Source organism: Balaenoptera musculus, chromosome 6, assembly GCF_009873245.2.
Source record: "Balaenoptera musculus isolate JJ_BM4_2016_0621 chromosome 6, mBalMus1.pri.v3, whole genome shotgun sequence".
NCBI lineage: Eukaryota > Metazoa > Chordata > Mammalia > Artiodactyla > Balaenopteridae > Balaenoptera > Balaenoptera musculus.
The window spans coordinates 5,766,081-5,779,372 of NC_045790.1; the positions used below are offsets into that span (position 1 = coordinate 5,766,081).

General features: G+C 38.8%; 1 protein-coding gene across 7 annotated transcripts in view; it reads left to right on the forward strand.

Annotated features, from left to right (window-relative positions):
* GALNT7 (polypeptide N-acetylgalactosaminyltransferase 7) overlaps positions 1 to 13,292 on the forward strand; it is a 121,161-nt gene that overhangs the window by 90,615 nt on the left and 17,254 nt on the right. For 5 of the 7 annotated variants that reach the window (XM_036854709.1, XM_036854714.1, XM_036854707.1 and 2 more), the window contains exons 3-6: positions 4,159 to 4,325; positions 8,459 to 8,589; positions 8,837 to 8,916; positions 11,139 to 11,321. In XM_036854709.1, the coding sequence (XP_036710604.1) occupies positions 4,159 to 4,325; positions 8,459 to 8,589; positions 8,837 to 8,916; positions 11,139 to 11,321 (561 nt within the window). Of the gene's footprint in view, positions 1 to 4,158; positions 4,326 to 8,458; positions 8,590 to 8,836; positions 8,917 to 10,815; positions 10,999 to 11,138; positions 11,322 to 13,292 lie in introns of all 7 variants that reach the window. The other 2 variants (XM_036854708.1, XM_036854713.1) reach the window with 2 other exon arrangements.

Here is a 13,292-nt window from a genome sequence, read left to right on the forward strand (position 1 = left end):
TGTACAGTACATCATTGGGCCTATTTATCTTATACCCAACAATTTGTACCTCCCTGCCCCCAATACTGCCCCTCACCCACACTGGTACCCACTAGTTCTCTATATCTATGAGTCTTCTTCTTTTTGTTATATATACATAGTTTGTTGTATTTTGTAGATTCCACATGTAAGTCATATCATATGGTATTTGTCTTTCTCTGATTTATTTCACTTAGCATAACGCCTTCCAAGTCCATCCAGGTTGCTGCAAATGGCAAAATTTCATTCTTTTTTATGGCTCAGTACTATTCAATTGTAGGTATGTATGTATGCATATGTATATGTGTGTGTGTATATATATATATATATATACTGCTTCTTCTTTAATCATTCACCTGTTGATGGACACTTAGGTTTCTTCCATATGTTGGCAATTGTAAGTAATGCTGCTATGAACATTGGGGTGCATGTATCTTTTCAAATTAGTGTTTTTGTTTTTTTCAGATATATACCCAGGAGTGGAATTGCTGGGTTGTATGGTAGTTCTATTTTCAGTTTTTTGAGAAATCTCCATACTGTTTTCCACAGTGGCTGCACCAATTTACATTCCCACCGACAGTGTACAGGGGTTCCCTTTTCTCCACATCCTCGCCAACATTTGTTATTTATGTTCTTTTTGTTGATAGCCATCCTGACAGGTGTGAGGTGATATCTCTTCATGGTTTTGATTTGCATTTCCCTCATGATTAGTGATGTTGGTCATCTTTTCATGTGCCTGTTGGCCATCTGCATTTCCTCTTTGGAAGAATGTCTCTATTCAGTTCTTCTGCCCATTTTTTAATTGGGTTGTTTGTTTTTCTTGATGTTGAGTTATATGAACTGTTTATATATGTTGGATATTAGCCCCTTATCAGTCATATCATTTGCAAATATTTTCTCTCGTTCAGTAGGTTGTCTTTTCGTTTTGTCAGTGGTTTCCTTTGCTGTGCAAAAGCTTTTAAGTTTAATTAGGTCTCATTTGTTTACTTTTGCTTTTATTTCCCTTACTTTAAGAGATGGACTTGAAAAAAATATTGCTTTTGTTTGGTAATTTTTAAGACAAAGAAAATAGGAAAATATATACCAAGAGTTGTCGTTACTGGCACATAACCTAGTTTACATCTTTGGAGTTATTTCCAAACCGTACAGAGGTGAGGGAAGATGGAGAAATTGGGAACACACTCTCTTCCAGCTCTTGTCCCCTTGTCCTGTAGGAATGCAAGGTAGCACGTCCAGACCTTCCGATGGACGGTCTGCCCAAGCAGTCCCTGGGACAGGAAGGTGTCCCCTGTGGGCCCCCTCTCGTCTTCACTTTCCCCCTTCCTCCCCTCCTCCATTCCCTCTGTTTCCAACTCCTTGCAGTCTCCCATTCAAGGTCCTTATCTGGTTCATTTCCCCAAGCTGTCATCTTTTGCCTTAGAAATCAGCAAGTTCCAAATCTCCTTCCATGACTTAAATATTTTCACCAATTCTGGTGTCTGTTGTAAATCAAAATCTGTGTCTTTCCCATCCAGTTCTGCTTCTTTAGGCCCAGTGCTTAGACTCAGGGAAGAAAATTATTGCCTGAATCTCCATCAGAGCGTTTGCTTGTTTTTGCAGTTTCGGGGAGGGAGATCATTTGTCCCTACCCTTCCAAAATTAGACGTACCTGCCCAGGTTAGTTTCTCTCCAGAAATACTCATCACATCTTCTTTCAAAATCTGCATCCCTCCACTGCTGTATTTTTTAACTTGGTACTCTGAAAGAGCATGTGGCCCCTCCCAACCTTGGAAAGCCCTCTTTGTTGCCGAAGGCTACCATGCCCCCACCCCCTTCCCCATTCCTGGGTTATCTCCAGGCCACAAAGGGCAGGGAAGAGGGGGAGGGGAGAGAGCTCCCATCACATAATAATAAGCTCGATGTGTGCCTTGTATTGACATTATATTCAATGTCAGTATCAGTTCCTAGACCTTAGGTCAATTCTTAGCCATTCATAGATAGGTATAGCTAGTATTTTTTCTTTTTCTTTCATTTTACTTTTAACAAGATTTCTTGTAAACCCAAGACAGCCTAGGTTTATGTCCTGGCTTCATTACTTTCTAGCTGAGTGATCTTAGGCAGTCATTTATCCCTGACCTCAGTCCCCTCATCTGTAAAATGGGGACATTAATAGTACTAACCTCATAGTGATGTGGGGAGGTTAGATAAGTTAATAAAAGTAAAGCACAGAGAATAGTGCCTGACACATAATAAGTATATGCTGGTATTTGCAGTTATACTGCAAATGCCCTTTTTTGTAACTTTGCCTCTTCAGTTTTTTTCATGTTTTAATTCTACCTTCCAAAGATATAGATCTTCCGTCTATTCATTTTTTATCTGAATCCCATGCACACAATTCACTGTGTGCTTTTATCTTTTCCTCCCCACTTCTTTGGTGTCAGTACTTTTTAAATCATCCTTCTGGTCTCACCCTCGCCTCATGGCTCCAGGACGCCTTCCTGCCCACCTGTCTTGAGGTTGAATGAGGGCCACCTGTCAAAGCACCATGGTTTCCCCACTGTCACACGCAGAGAAAGTGCAGACGTTTGCTCTGTGTCTCGCGGTGGGCTTCACAAGGGCAGAGACTATGTCTGCTCCTTGATGCTGAGCTAGTGCCTAGCTCAGAACGTAGCAGGTACTTACTACTCCTTTAACAAGAAAATGCAGATGTAAGAAATAAGATTGAATGGATTCCAGACTCAGTCTGTATTTCTATAAAAACAACCTCTAAGAACACAGACAATTGAGAACTACGTTGAAAGGGAAATAAACACCCGGAGAAAACATTGTTTGCACCTCTATTGGGCCAGGTCCTATTTTAAATAATGGTGGTATAGGTTATCAAGCTGATAATGTTAATTGCTGCTTTTATGGTTTTAAATTTAATCTTGGGAACAAGCTTTTTTACTCCTCCATGAAAAACTTTGGGATTAAAAGAAAAATCTTTCCCTTCCACTTACCAAGGAGAAGGTAATAGGCACCAGATGCTAGTTCTGAAAGCTAACTCCTGCAGAAAGAACATGGGTCTCAGATTGTTCTCATCCGTCTGTCGTGTTCTTACTGTCTTGTTCTTCTCCCATAACCAAACAGAAAAAAGTGGGTGTGTGTGTGTACATACACACATATATGTGTATACACATATGCTTGTATATGCATAATATACACACAACTGTACCTCATTATCCACCGGGGGATAGGTTCCAGGACCCCTTCGGATACCAAAATCCATCCGTGGATACTCAAGTCCCTTATATAAAATGGCATGGTATTTACTTATAACCTATACACACCACCCTCCTGTATACTTTCAATCGATTATTTATAATACCTAATACAAGGTAAGCACTATGTAAATAGTTGCCATGGCAAATTCAAATTTTGCTTTTTGGAACTTTATGGAATTTTTTTCCAATATTTTTGATCCACAGTTGGTTGAATCTTAAGATGCAGAACTGGCAGATATGGAGGGCCGACTGTGGCGGGGGCAGGGGGGGTTCTCTCCAACTAGAAAAAGGTTTCTGGCAACTTTATTCCTGCTACAGTTATTTGAAGTAATTTTGCGTAAAACGGTTAAAGACCCTTCTTTAGTCAGTCTAATAACTCTAAACGCTATTAGAACTTTGTTTATTCATCCAACAGTTAATTTTGGAATGTCTCTCGTATGCTGCACTTCAGCCCATTTCATGTTTTTCTGAATGTTTTAGCCATATTAGAACAGGACAGCTTTCAAACACAGTTATACAGTGGTTTATTCACAGCAAGTGAAATAAATCCCTTGCACCAGAAGCTCAAGTTTTAAAGCAGAAAATAAACTGAGGTTGAAGTCATGGAAAACAAACCTTAATACCATCCCCAGCTGAGAAGCATAAATTCACAAATTAGTTCTCTTTGTCACAATAAGTGCCGGTTGGTGAAGAAGTAGCTTGAATATGAGTAACTTCATCTCATAGCAGCTTCTCTCTTCTACCTTGGGTTTCTGTGAAAATATAAAATGTATTTCATTCACTTACCTTAGTTAAGTCAATAATATTTAATCCAATCGGAAAACGTAGTCATAGTAAGTCTGGAACCAAACACTGCAGATTGCCTCTGAATAAATATGATGAAATGTTCCTTTTGCAGATGCAAGTATTGGCATTATGATGAGAACCTGCTAACGGCCAGCATTGTCATCGTCTTCCACAACGAAGGGTGGTCCACCCTCATGAGGACAGTTCACAGCGTAATTAAAAGGACTCCAAGGAAATACTTAGCAGAAATCGTGTTAATTGATGATTTCAGTAGCAAAGGTAATGGCTATGGAATCGACATTTTGTCTATAATATAATTATAAGCAATTGCAAAAAGGTGATCTCAAAATAGTCTTCAGAAGTTAATAATTAGCACCTATTGATAGCATCTATTATCAACAAGTTGGCACTATGCTAAGCACTGTATGTGAATTATTTTGTTTCGTTCTGACGGTAAGCCTTGTGATACATATTGTTCATCTTCATTTTGCACTTGAGGCTCAGAGATGTTAAGTAACTTGCCAGCGGTGACAGAGGTAGTCATTAACAGCTGCATCCAAATCTATAGGCTCATAAGTCTGTGTATTTAACCACGGTCTTATACTATACCAATTCTGTGGGCATTGGGTTTTATACAAATTTAATCGTAGAGGTAATTTATTGAATGACTGAAAAAAATGCAATGGCATGTATATTGTAATGCCACCCAAAGCTCTGTCCAAATCTATATACTGAAACCTATATACCTGTTTAATAGCTTGTATTTTGCATTTCAATGTATTTTGAATTTGACCAGAAACCATGGACTATTTTTATTTATAAAAGAAAGTACCTACTAAAGCTTATTTTGTTCTAGATTTGATTTAAGATATTGAATAGAAGGAAATTGTGTTTTATTTTTTACTCTCTTTATGGAGCAAGCTCTAACACATTTAGGGAGACATCGGTTAGTCTTGGTTCAACTTGGCTAGAGAGAGATGGAGCAGTGATTTTCCAGATAAGTGGGGTTTTTTAAGTTAAAATTTTTTTCTTCAAATAGATCCATTATTGTAAGCTGAATATATCTTCTTAATGACGTAAATATCAAAAGATAGATAATGCTATAGCTCAGACCCCAAAGCAGCATGTAATTATGCTCCTAAAACCCAAGTCTGGGCAGTTATTTATTCTTCTTTGCTTGTCCTAAAACTGAGTTGAAACCTTTGAAAACTGACCAAAGAGCACAGACCACTCAATAACAACAGGATATCTGCTTTTTGGCAAATGAGTTTTGCAGAGAGTTTTTGTATATAAGTAGTGATACCACTGGATATAATGTTAGAAAAGAAGTCAGAACATGGGCAGCATAAAAATACCATTCAAAATGGCTTTACAAGAGCTTCCTCCAAAACTTAATTTAGAACTCTTGCAGTCTGGATAAACCTCTGCTGTTTTTGGAAGGACACAACCAGAATCTTGATCTTGTATACGTATATTAGCATGGAGAGAAACAGAAATATGACCTACCACTTTCTTCAACTAATCATTTTTAATTACAGCAGGGAATGTATAACTTTAAATTTTCAGTCATCAAATGCCTTTAGCTTAGACATCTTGGTTGCAATTTTCTACAACGGGATCATTTTCATTAAGAATACTATTCCTGTCTCAAATAAATATTTGAAAATATGTTTTTAAGTGATACTGTTGGTGCCAACAATGTTTTAGATTTAGCAAAACTTAAGTCTACAAAAATAACTTGGAGAAATCCCATGTCTATGATTGTACTGATTTTAAGAACCACTATGTTATTAATACAAGTTAAAAAGCTCAGAATAGTCCTTAAAAAAAAAAAAGTGAAGATACACCAAAAGGTGTTTCCCATTCTAAAATCTTGCTTTCTTGCTTGGCCCGAGGAAAGAACAAAATGGGGGCTTAAGTTTTTTGTCCAGTTTAATTTTTTTGTGATCAGTGCTTCTGTTGTTACAAATCTCTAACAGCCTCTTGTGACACATTTTAAAAGCAATTACATATAGGGTCTGCTTAGCTTACAGCGTGGGGAGGGTCGTTGATTGGGGCTACTCTTGGACAGAAGTACAGAAGGTCTTTAATTACTCTTCCCAATTTCAAAACACCCTTGAACATCTGTCAGTCCTATCCTCAGTAAAACTATACAGCATTTGGTAAATCTGACTTAAGTGAAAACTTGGATTGTTTTCTTTCCCCAATATATTCAGTAATTAAAACTCTGAGTTATAATTTTTCTTTTAAAGACAAAATACTTAACTAATTTATATAAAACCTCACAAAAGAGCTGGCTGCTCAGAACCCTCGGGTTTCTGGAAGTTACAATGTCCTCAAAACGGAAGGGTCTGGGGCCTTTGAACAGAGAACACTCCTCTCCACCTGTGCATCGGGCAAAGGGCTACACGGACCACGTGTCCTCCTTGCAGCACTCAGGGAAGGAAGCTGCGGGAGCACTTCCGCTCACAAGTGCACGTCATTTCCACCTGCTTCTCATTGGCCACAGCAAGTCAGGTGGCCCAGCGTGCAGTCCGGGCAGGGGCTGGGGAGGATTGATCATCCCCTAGCAGGGCCCGTGTTCGTTCGGGGCACTGATCTATCCACTGTAGTGAGACCCAAGGGCAGCCAAAGTCATCTTAACTAGAATCTAAATTTAAAGAGCACACCATCAACTCATTTCTGGCCGTAACAATTTATTTTAGATATATTTAGATCACATATCCAAAAAAGTACCTAATGCAAGTCAGAAGGGGCTTTAGAAAAAAAAAACTTAGGACTGTACCGAACTAAAAAAAATAGGAAGGTAAGAGCTTTTTTAAAAAAAAAACAACAGCAACAAAAAACCCTTATATTGAAGGGAAAATCATCAAGACTTTCTGGGGAAACATTGTAATTCAGCATGAGAATTTTATTTATAAGTCTCATTACAACTGGACACCAAAGTAGAGAATGGAAAATTTTTTCTTCTCAATTTTGAATACCCATGTGTGGGTATCTTGCTAATTATAAGCTCCTTAAAAACGAGTAAAGTATTAAGTGTACAGCCTGATTTGCCCATTTAACCACTGGCTCATTACTAAATACAGCTGTTTTGGGGGTTGTTTTTGTATTCATGGGCCAAAATTTTAAACAACTTAAAAATAATTTTTGTGTCTTCAAGAAACATCTTTAAGGATCCAGGAATTAGTTGTGGCTGTGATGAGTCAGTTTCATTGGCTCATAGTGATGCAAACAAAAACTGTTCTCTTGCAACTAGGAAGCCAAGATGGAAAGTTTGGCAAATGTATCTTGTTTTTATAACATAAAATTTTCTCTACCAAACTGCAAACATATATATATGTGTGTGTGTGTGTATATATATATATACATATATATACACGCATATGTGTGGAAATGATATATGTATTTATTATATAAATATGTAAAGATTTATTTATAAATATATACATACACACACATATATATATACAGACACTTGATGCTTAAAATACAGAGAAAATGGGATCTTTTATTGTTACTTGCCAACTGAATGGGAACTATATTCATCACCACACCAAGACTACTCCCTTCAACACTGATTGTAGTAGAAAGATGGCTCAGAAACAAATATTAACCTATACCCTGTGTGGATCCCGAAGGCCATGTAATGTTATTTATAGGCAGTACATCTTCAGAAATCCTGAACCATTGCTTCTTCCAAAAGCAGAAAACTATTGTGCCTGAAAGCTTCTAGATATGATATTAACATTTGATTTTTTTAAGTTTTCATGTCAGTTGGCATAGTCATCATTTATTTGTTTAGAGAGAGGTTTGATAATTCTCAGGCTAGCTAGTTCTCCGTAGGTATATTAAGCTCAAAATTTAACTCAATTAATACACTTCACCTTACTTCCCTATACATTTAACATTCAATATGGTCTGTGTAAAATTACCGAGTACTCAAAGGACCTGTTGCCTATCCTCATTTCTTGAGAAAAATAAGACTTTAAATGGGGACTTCCCTGGTGGCGCAGTGGTTAAGAATCCGCCTGCCAGTGCAGGGGACACGGGTTCGAGCCCTGGTCCGGGAAGATCCCATATGCTGCAGGGCAACTAAGCCCGTGCGCCACAACTACTGAGCCTGTGCTCCAGAGCCCACGAACCACAACTGCTGAGCCCGTGCGCTGCAACTACTGAAGCCCTCGCGCCTAGAGCCCGTGCTCTGCAACAAGAGAAGCCACCGCAATGAGAAGCCCACACACCGCAATGAAGAGTAGCCCCCGCTCAACACAACTAGAGAAAGCCCGCACACAGCAATGAAGGCCCAACACAGCCAAAAATAAATTAATTAGTTAATTTAAAAAAATAGTTTAAGTGGTTTATTAGCCATAAATATAATTTATAATGTTGACTGAATTTTTTATTCATAGAACACTTAAAAGAAAAACTGGATGACTATATTAAGCTGTGGAATGGCCTAGTCAAGGTATTTCGAAATGAGAGAAGAGAAGGTTTAATTCAGGCACGAAGTATCGGTGCCCAGAAGGCTAAACTTGGACAGGTAGGACACATTGGATATCTATTATGTCAACATTTTGGATTTGGTCACTAAAAGATCGTCTACATTTTTAAGTACCCATCTAATTTTTAATTTTTTAGAATTGAAAATGCTACCTTAAACAGATAACTTATATCAAAATTGACTCTAACGCCAGTTTATATTAGCATCTAATTTTGAATTGTACGTGATATATGTCGTGCTGTATATGAGTTTTCTTTCACCCTGCCTCTTTTTTTTTTTTTTTCAGGTTTTGATATACCTCGATGCCCACTGTGAGGTGGCGGTTAACTGGTACGCACCACTCGTAGCTCCCATATCTAAGGACAGGTAACATTACCTTGCTTTTTTTCTTTCCTGGTTGAAAAGTAAACCTCACCCTAGAAGGACAAATAATGTTCCCATTCTTCTGATTCCAGTTCCATTCAGTGCATCAAGTTGTATGTTGAGTACTATTTTTTAGCTAGTTGTTTCCCTGGGTGGATCTAGGTGGCTACTTGGGGCCGATTCACATGCGGGCAGTTAGACATTTGGGATAAGCCTAGGGCATCTCACTCAGAATCTTCTTCCTCTGGCTACAAAAGCTTTGCTCTAAGAGTAATATTAATTGTTCCCGCACACTGTGGTAACATTCTAAAGACTTGAAGGAGCATGCTTTGGAATTCTGCCTGTGGGTTGTTTTATGCCCTTTGAAGTGATTATTTTACACAGTAAGGGCCAGCTCTTACCTGTGGCAAGACCTTGGGTTCCCACAGGACCTTTAAAGTTTAGAAGTAGATGACTATCCTATGGAAATGTGGTGATCACCAATTTACAGAAGGTCTGAAACAGTAGACAGGCAGCACCAGTTTTCTAGTTCCCAAAGCCTTCCTTGCTTTTAGTCCAGAATCCTGACTATTTCAGAATCAAGAAGAAATAAGACATGTCCCTGTGGCAATGGCATGAGTCAGAGGAAGAACTTTTGGAGGATTTTATCATCAGAGCATCTATCAGACACGATTTCCACGTGCTGTCTGATTTAATCCTCGCAGCAACCCTGCAAGATAGATATTATTGCCTCCTTTGTATTACAGAGGATACTGAGGCTGAGAGAAATTAATTAGTTTGCCCCAAATCTGACAGCTTATAAACTACCCAACTGAGATCTCTCCGGGACACCTTCCACCGCATACTTAGAAATCCGAGAATCATAAGGAGAGATAACCAGCCTTCACCTGTCCTGGTGAAAGCTGGCAGTCCTCGGGGTGGTGAGGGAGGCCATACCACAGGGACCCTCCACTCGCCCATGGGAGTCCACTGTCTGGACGGAATAAAGTACCTTTCCCCTGTATCGAAATTCTAAGCCCCATTGATTTTCCCCTTCTCCTTGGTTTCTAAACATCTAAAAAGCACCTTAACATGGCTGTAAAAAACTAGAATCTCCATTTTAGGATATGCATTTTAAAATTCTTTTCTGATAAAATGAATGTTGGAACAAGCAGGATACCGATTATCTTTGTAGAGCTGGCTCTACACCTGATTGGTCATATAGTTCTAGCATTTTCATGAAGCCCACGTAAAAGGTATAAGATTTTTTTGCTCCAGATTCTCAGGCCACTATTTATGTTCTTCAGCAAGTTTTGAGGGATTTTTTTTCCTTGTTTTTTTAAAAAGCAGGAATACAATACAGTACTTTTTTTTTTTTTTTTTTGCAATAAAAGAAAAGCTGTTTTTTCCCAATAAAAAGAAGTAGGAAAAGAAGATCAAGTAAATGTACAGAAACAGATTTTCATAGTCACTGCTTCCAAAGAAGTAGAAAGCAGCAAAGAGTTGGGAGCATTGCTGAACGTGTAGCAGGTATTATCTTTCTACACACACACTCATTTTTAATGGAGGGGTAAGGAGGGAAAATAACAGGCAGGGAAATCTGGTAAATAATGGGAAGTTACCAAGAGAGTGTTGCCTGTAGGACCACAGTGAAAATGAGGAAATCCTATTAAGTTCAAGTTCATGGCTCTTTGTCCCTGACATGTGTCTGTGAGCCCAGGGACATCTCCTCTCTCCTTCCCTTAAGAAAACAGCCTCCTTGACTTTTCAAAGCATTCATTCACTTCCCATTAGATATGAAAATCCCCTAGTGGGGGAGAAAAAAAGGCAAACCCACAGTAACAAGAGAGAATCTAGTTAGGCATGCTCAACTAGTCAGTTTTGGGTTCTTAAATGCTTTTTCATTTTCTGTAAATGTTTCAGAACCACATGCACTGTGCCTCTGATAGATTACATAGATGGGAATGATTATTCCATTGAGCCACAGCAAGGTGGGGATGAAGATGGTTTTGCCAGAGGGGCCTGGGACTGGAGTTTGCTATGGAAACGTATTCCTCTAAGCCACAAGGAAAAGGCCAAAAGAAAACATAAAACTGAACCTTATCGGTAAAGATTACTCCTTCCTTTTCTTACGTGGAACGTTTACCTAAGTACTTTTCTTTTTTTCCTTCCCCATGTACTCGTGTAAACATGTGGGTCCCTACACGCCCTTGCATTTCATCTTCGCTGCCATCATCACAATGCAGAACCACTTGCACTGTGCCGATCATAGATGTCATAAATGGCAACACTTATGAAATTGTACCCCAAGGGGGTGGTGACGAAGATGGGTATGCCCGAGGAGCATGGGATTGGAGTATGCTCTGGAAACGGGTGCCTCTGACCCCTCGAGAGAAGAGAATGAGAAAGACAAAAACTGAACCATATCGGTAATCACTAAATCACTTACCTGTTTCTCTTTTCTCCAGTTGCTGCTAACCTATTAACCTCTTGCCAAGCTAAAAAAGAAAAAAAAAAAAGAAACTTGTTTTTAAAACTGTAGATGCTGTCTCAGATTCTGAAAGGGTTTCTTTCTTTGTGCTGTTTCAGAGGTTTAAACTCACACCTGCTTCTTTGTGGTTGCTTTTTCCTTAAAAGCAAGCTCCGTTTGGGGGTGAGCATGCTTTATGGCATTAGTTCCAAATACAGGTGAAAAAAAGAAAATCTTTGCCATCATGTCCTAGTAGACTAGACATGAAATTTTGTTCTTTTGATGATTACGTCATTCTGTAAGTTTAAAATGCTCACATTGCTTACGATCCAAGTTTTATATCCACTTTGATGCCTTGCGGGTAGTGTTGACAATGAAAGACAGTAACAAGAGTTTTTTTTTTTCTTCCTTTTGTTTTATATGCTAACTCTTAAATACTAATTTCATCCCAGTTAAATCTGATGAATAAAAATACATGACTTTGGGAAATGTTACATAGAATCCTTTATTACTTCATTTTCAGAAGAGCACTTGATGAAAAGGAAACTTCATTCCAAAATCTTCCTTTTTCTCCCTTCTTGTGGCTCTTCAAATAGAACAACTTGTGCCACTCTCTCTTTGGTCTTTTCACTGGAATATTTTACCATCTTTCAGAAGAGTGGCCCCAAATGAAATGTTTGCGTAAATGCTAATGTAGGCTTCTAAATGTGTCTGATTTTATTTTTCTGATCTTATGGTTCTGCTTTTGGTCTCTCTCTTACTGTTACGCTACTGATGATGTTGAAACTCAATTTGGGGAAGGTGTCTCCAACGTCATGCAAAAAGCTGGTGGGATTTGGACGTGTCGTGATACCAGGATACTGAAATGGCAAACATAAGGAAATTATACAACTTTCAGCTTTATTTGACATTTTCCAAATTTCTCTTTGAAGTTCTTTTTCAAAAATTGTCCAGGAATCTACTGCTTACCCGCTTACGCTGACTCACAAATAATTCTGGGAGAAAAAACATAAGGGGTAATAACTACAGTTCTATTTCTACCAATCCCATGGACTAGTAAAGAAAATTTTTAAAATGTGGTAGAAAATTTTAAGGAAAGTTTCTCTTTAAGTTACTCACTGATTTCCATGTTAAGATACATTTTCAAATATGTACTGAGATAAGTGGGAATATATTTAAAGATCAAAAAGGCATAGTTATAATAGAGTAATGTTAAATGACAGTTAAATAAATGTGGCATGAAAGTATAACTGAAAACGCAATAGGGCTGTTTCTCCTTTAAGAAGAAAAGCCTTATGAGAGAATGACTTTCCCCTGATGTGACTTCCCTTTAATATTGAAAATATTTCTTGCTTCATTATCTTTTTAATTAATATATTTATTTATTTATTTTTGGCCGTGTTGGGTCCTCGTTGCTGCACGGGGGCTTTCTCTAGTTGTGGCGAGCGGGGGCTACTCCTCGTTGCGGTGCGCGGGCTTCTCATTGCGGTGGCTTCTGTTGTTGCGGAGCATGGGCTCTAGGCACACGGGCTTCAGTAGTTGTGGCACGTGGGCTCAGTAGTTGTGGCTCGCGGGCTCTAGAGTGCAGGCTCAGTAGTTGTGGCGCACAGGCTTAGTTGCTCCTCGGCATGTGGGATCTTCCTGGACCGTAGCTCGAACCCATGTCCCCTGCATTGGCAGGTGGATTCTCAACCACTGCGCCACCAGGGAAGTCCCTTGCTTCATTATTTAATATTTAATGAGTGCTTACTATGTGCCAGGCGCTATTTTCTGGGGATAAATTTTAAAGAGACCTGTTCCCTCATGGCACTTAACATGTAGTGGGTGAGACAGAAATTAAACAGTTAACTGCAGGAATAACTGGAGCAGCAAGTGTGACGAGTGGTGAGAAGAAAAGCTCACGGAAAGTGTCTTGAAAGTGACGCTGAGG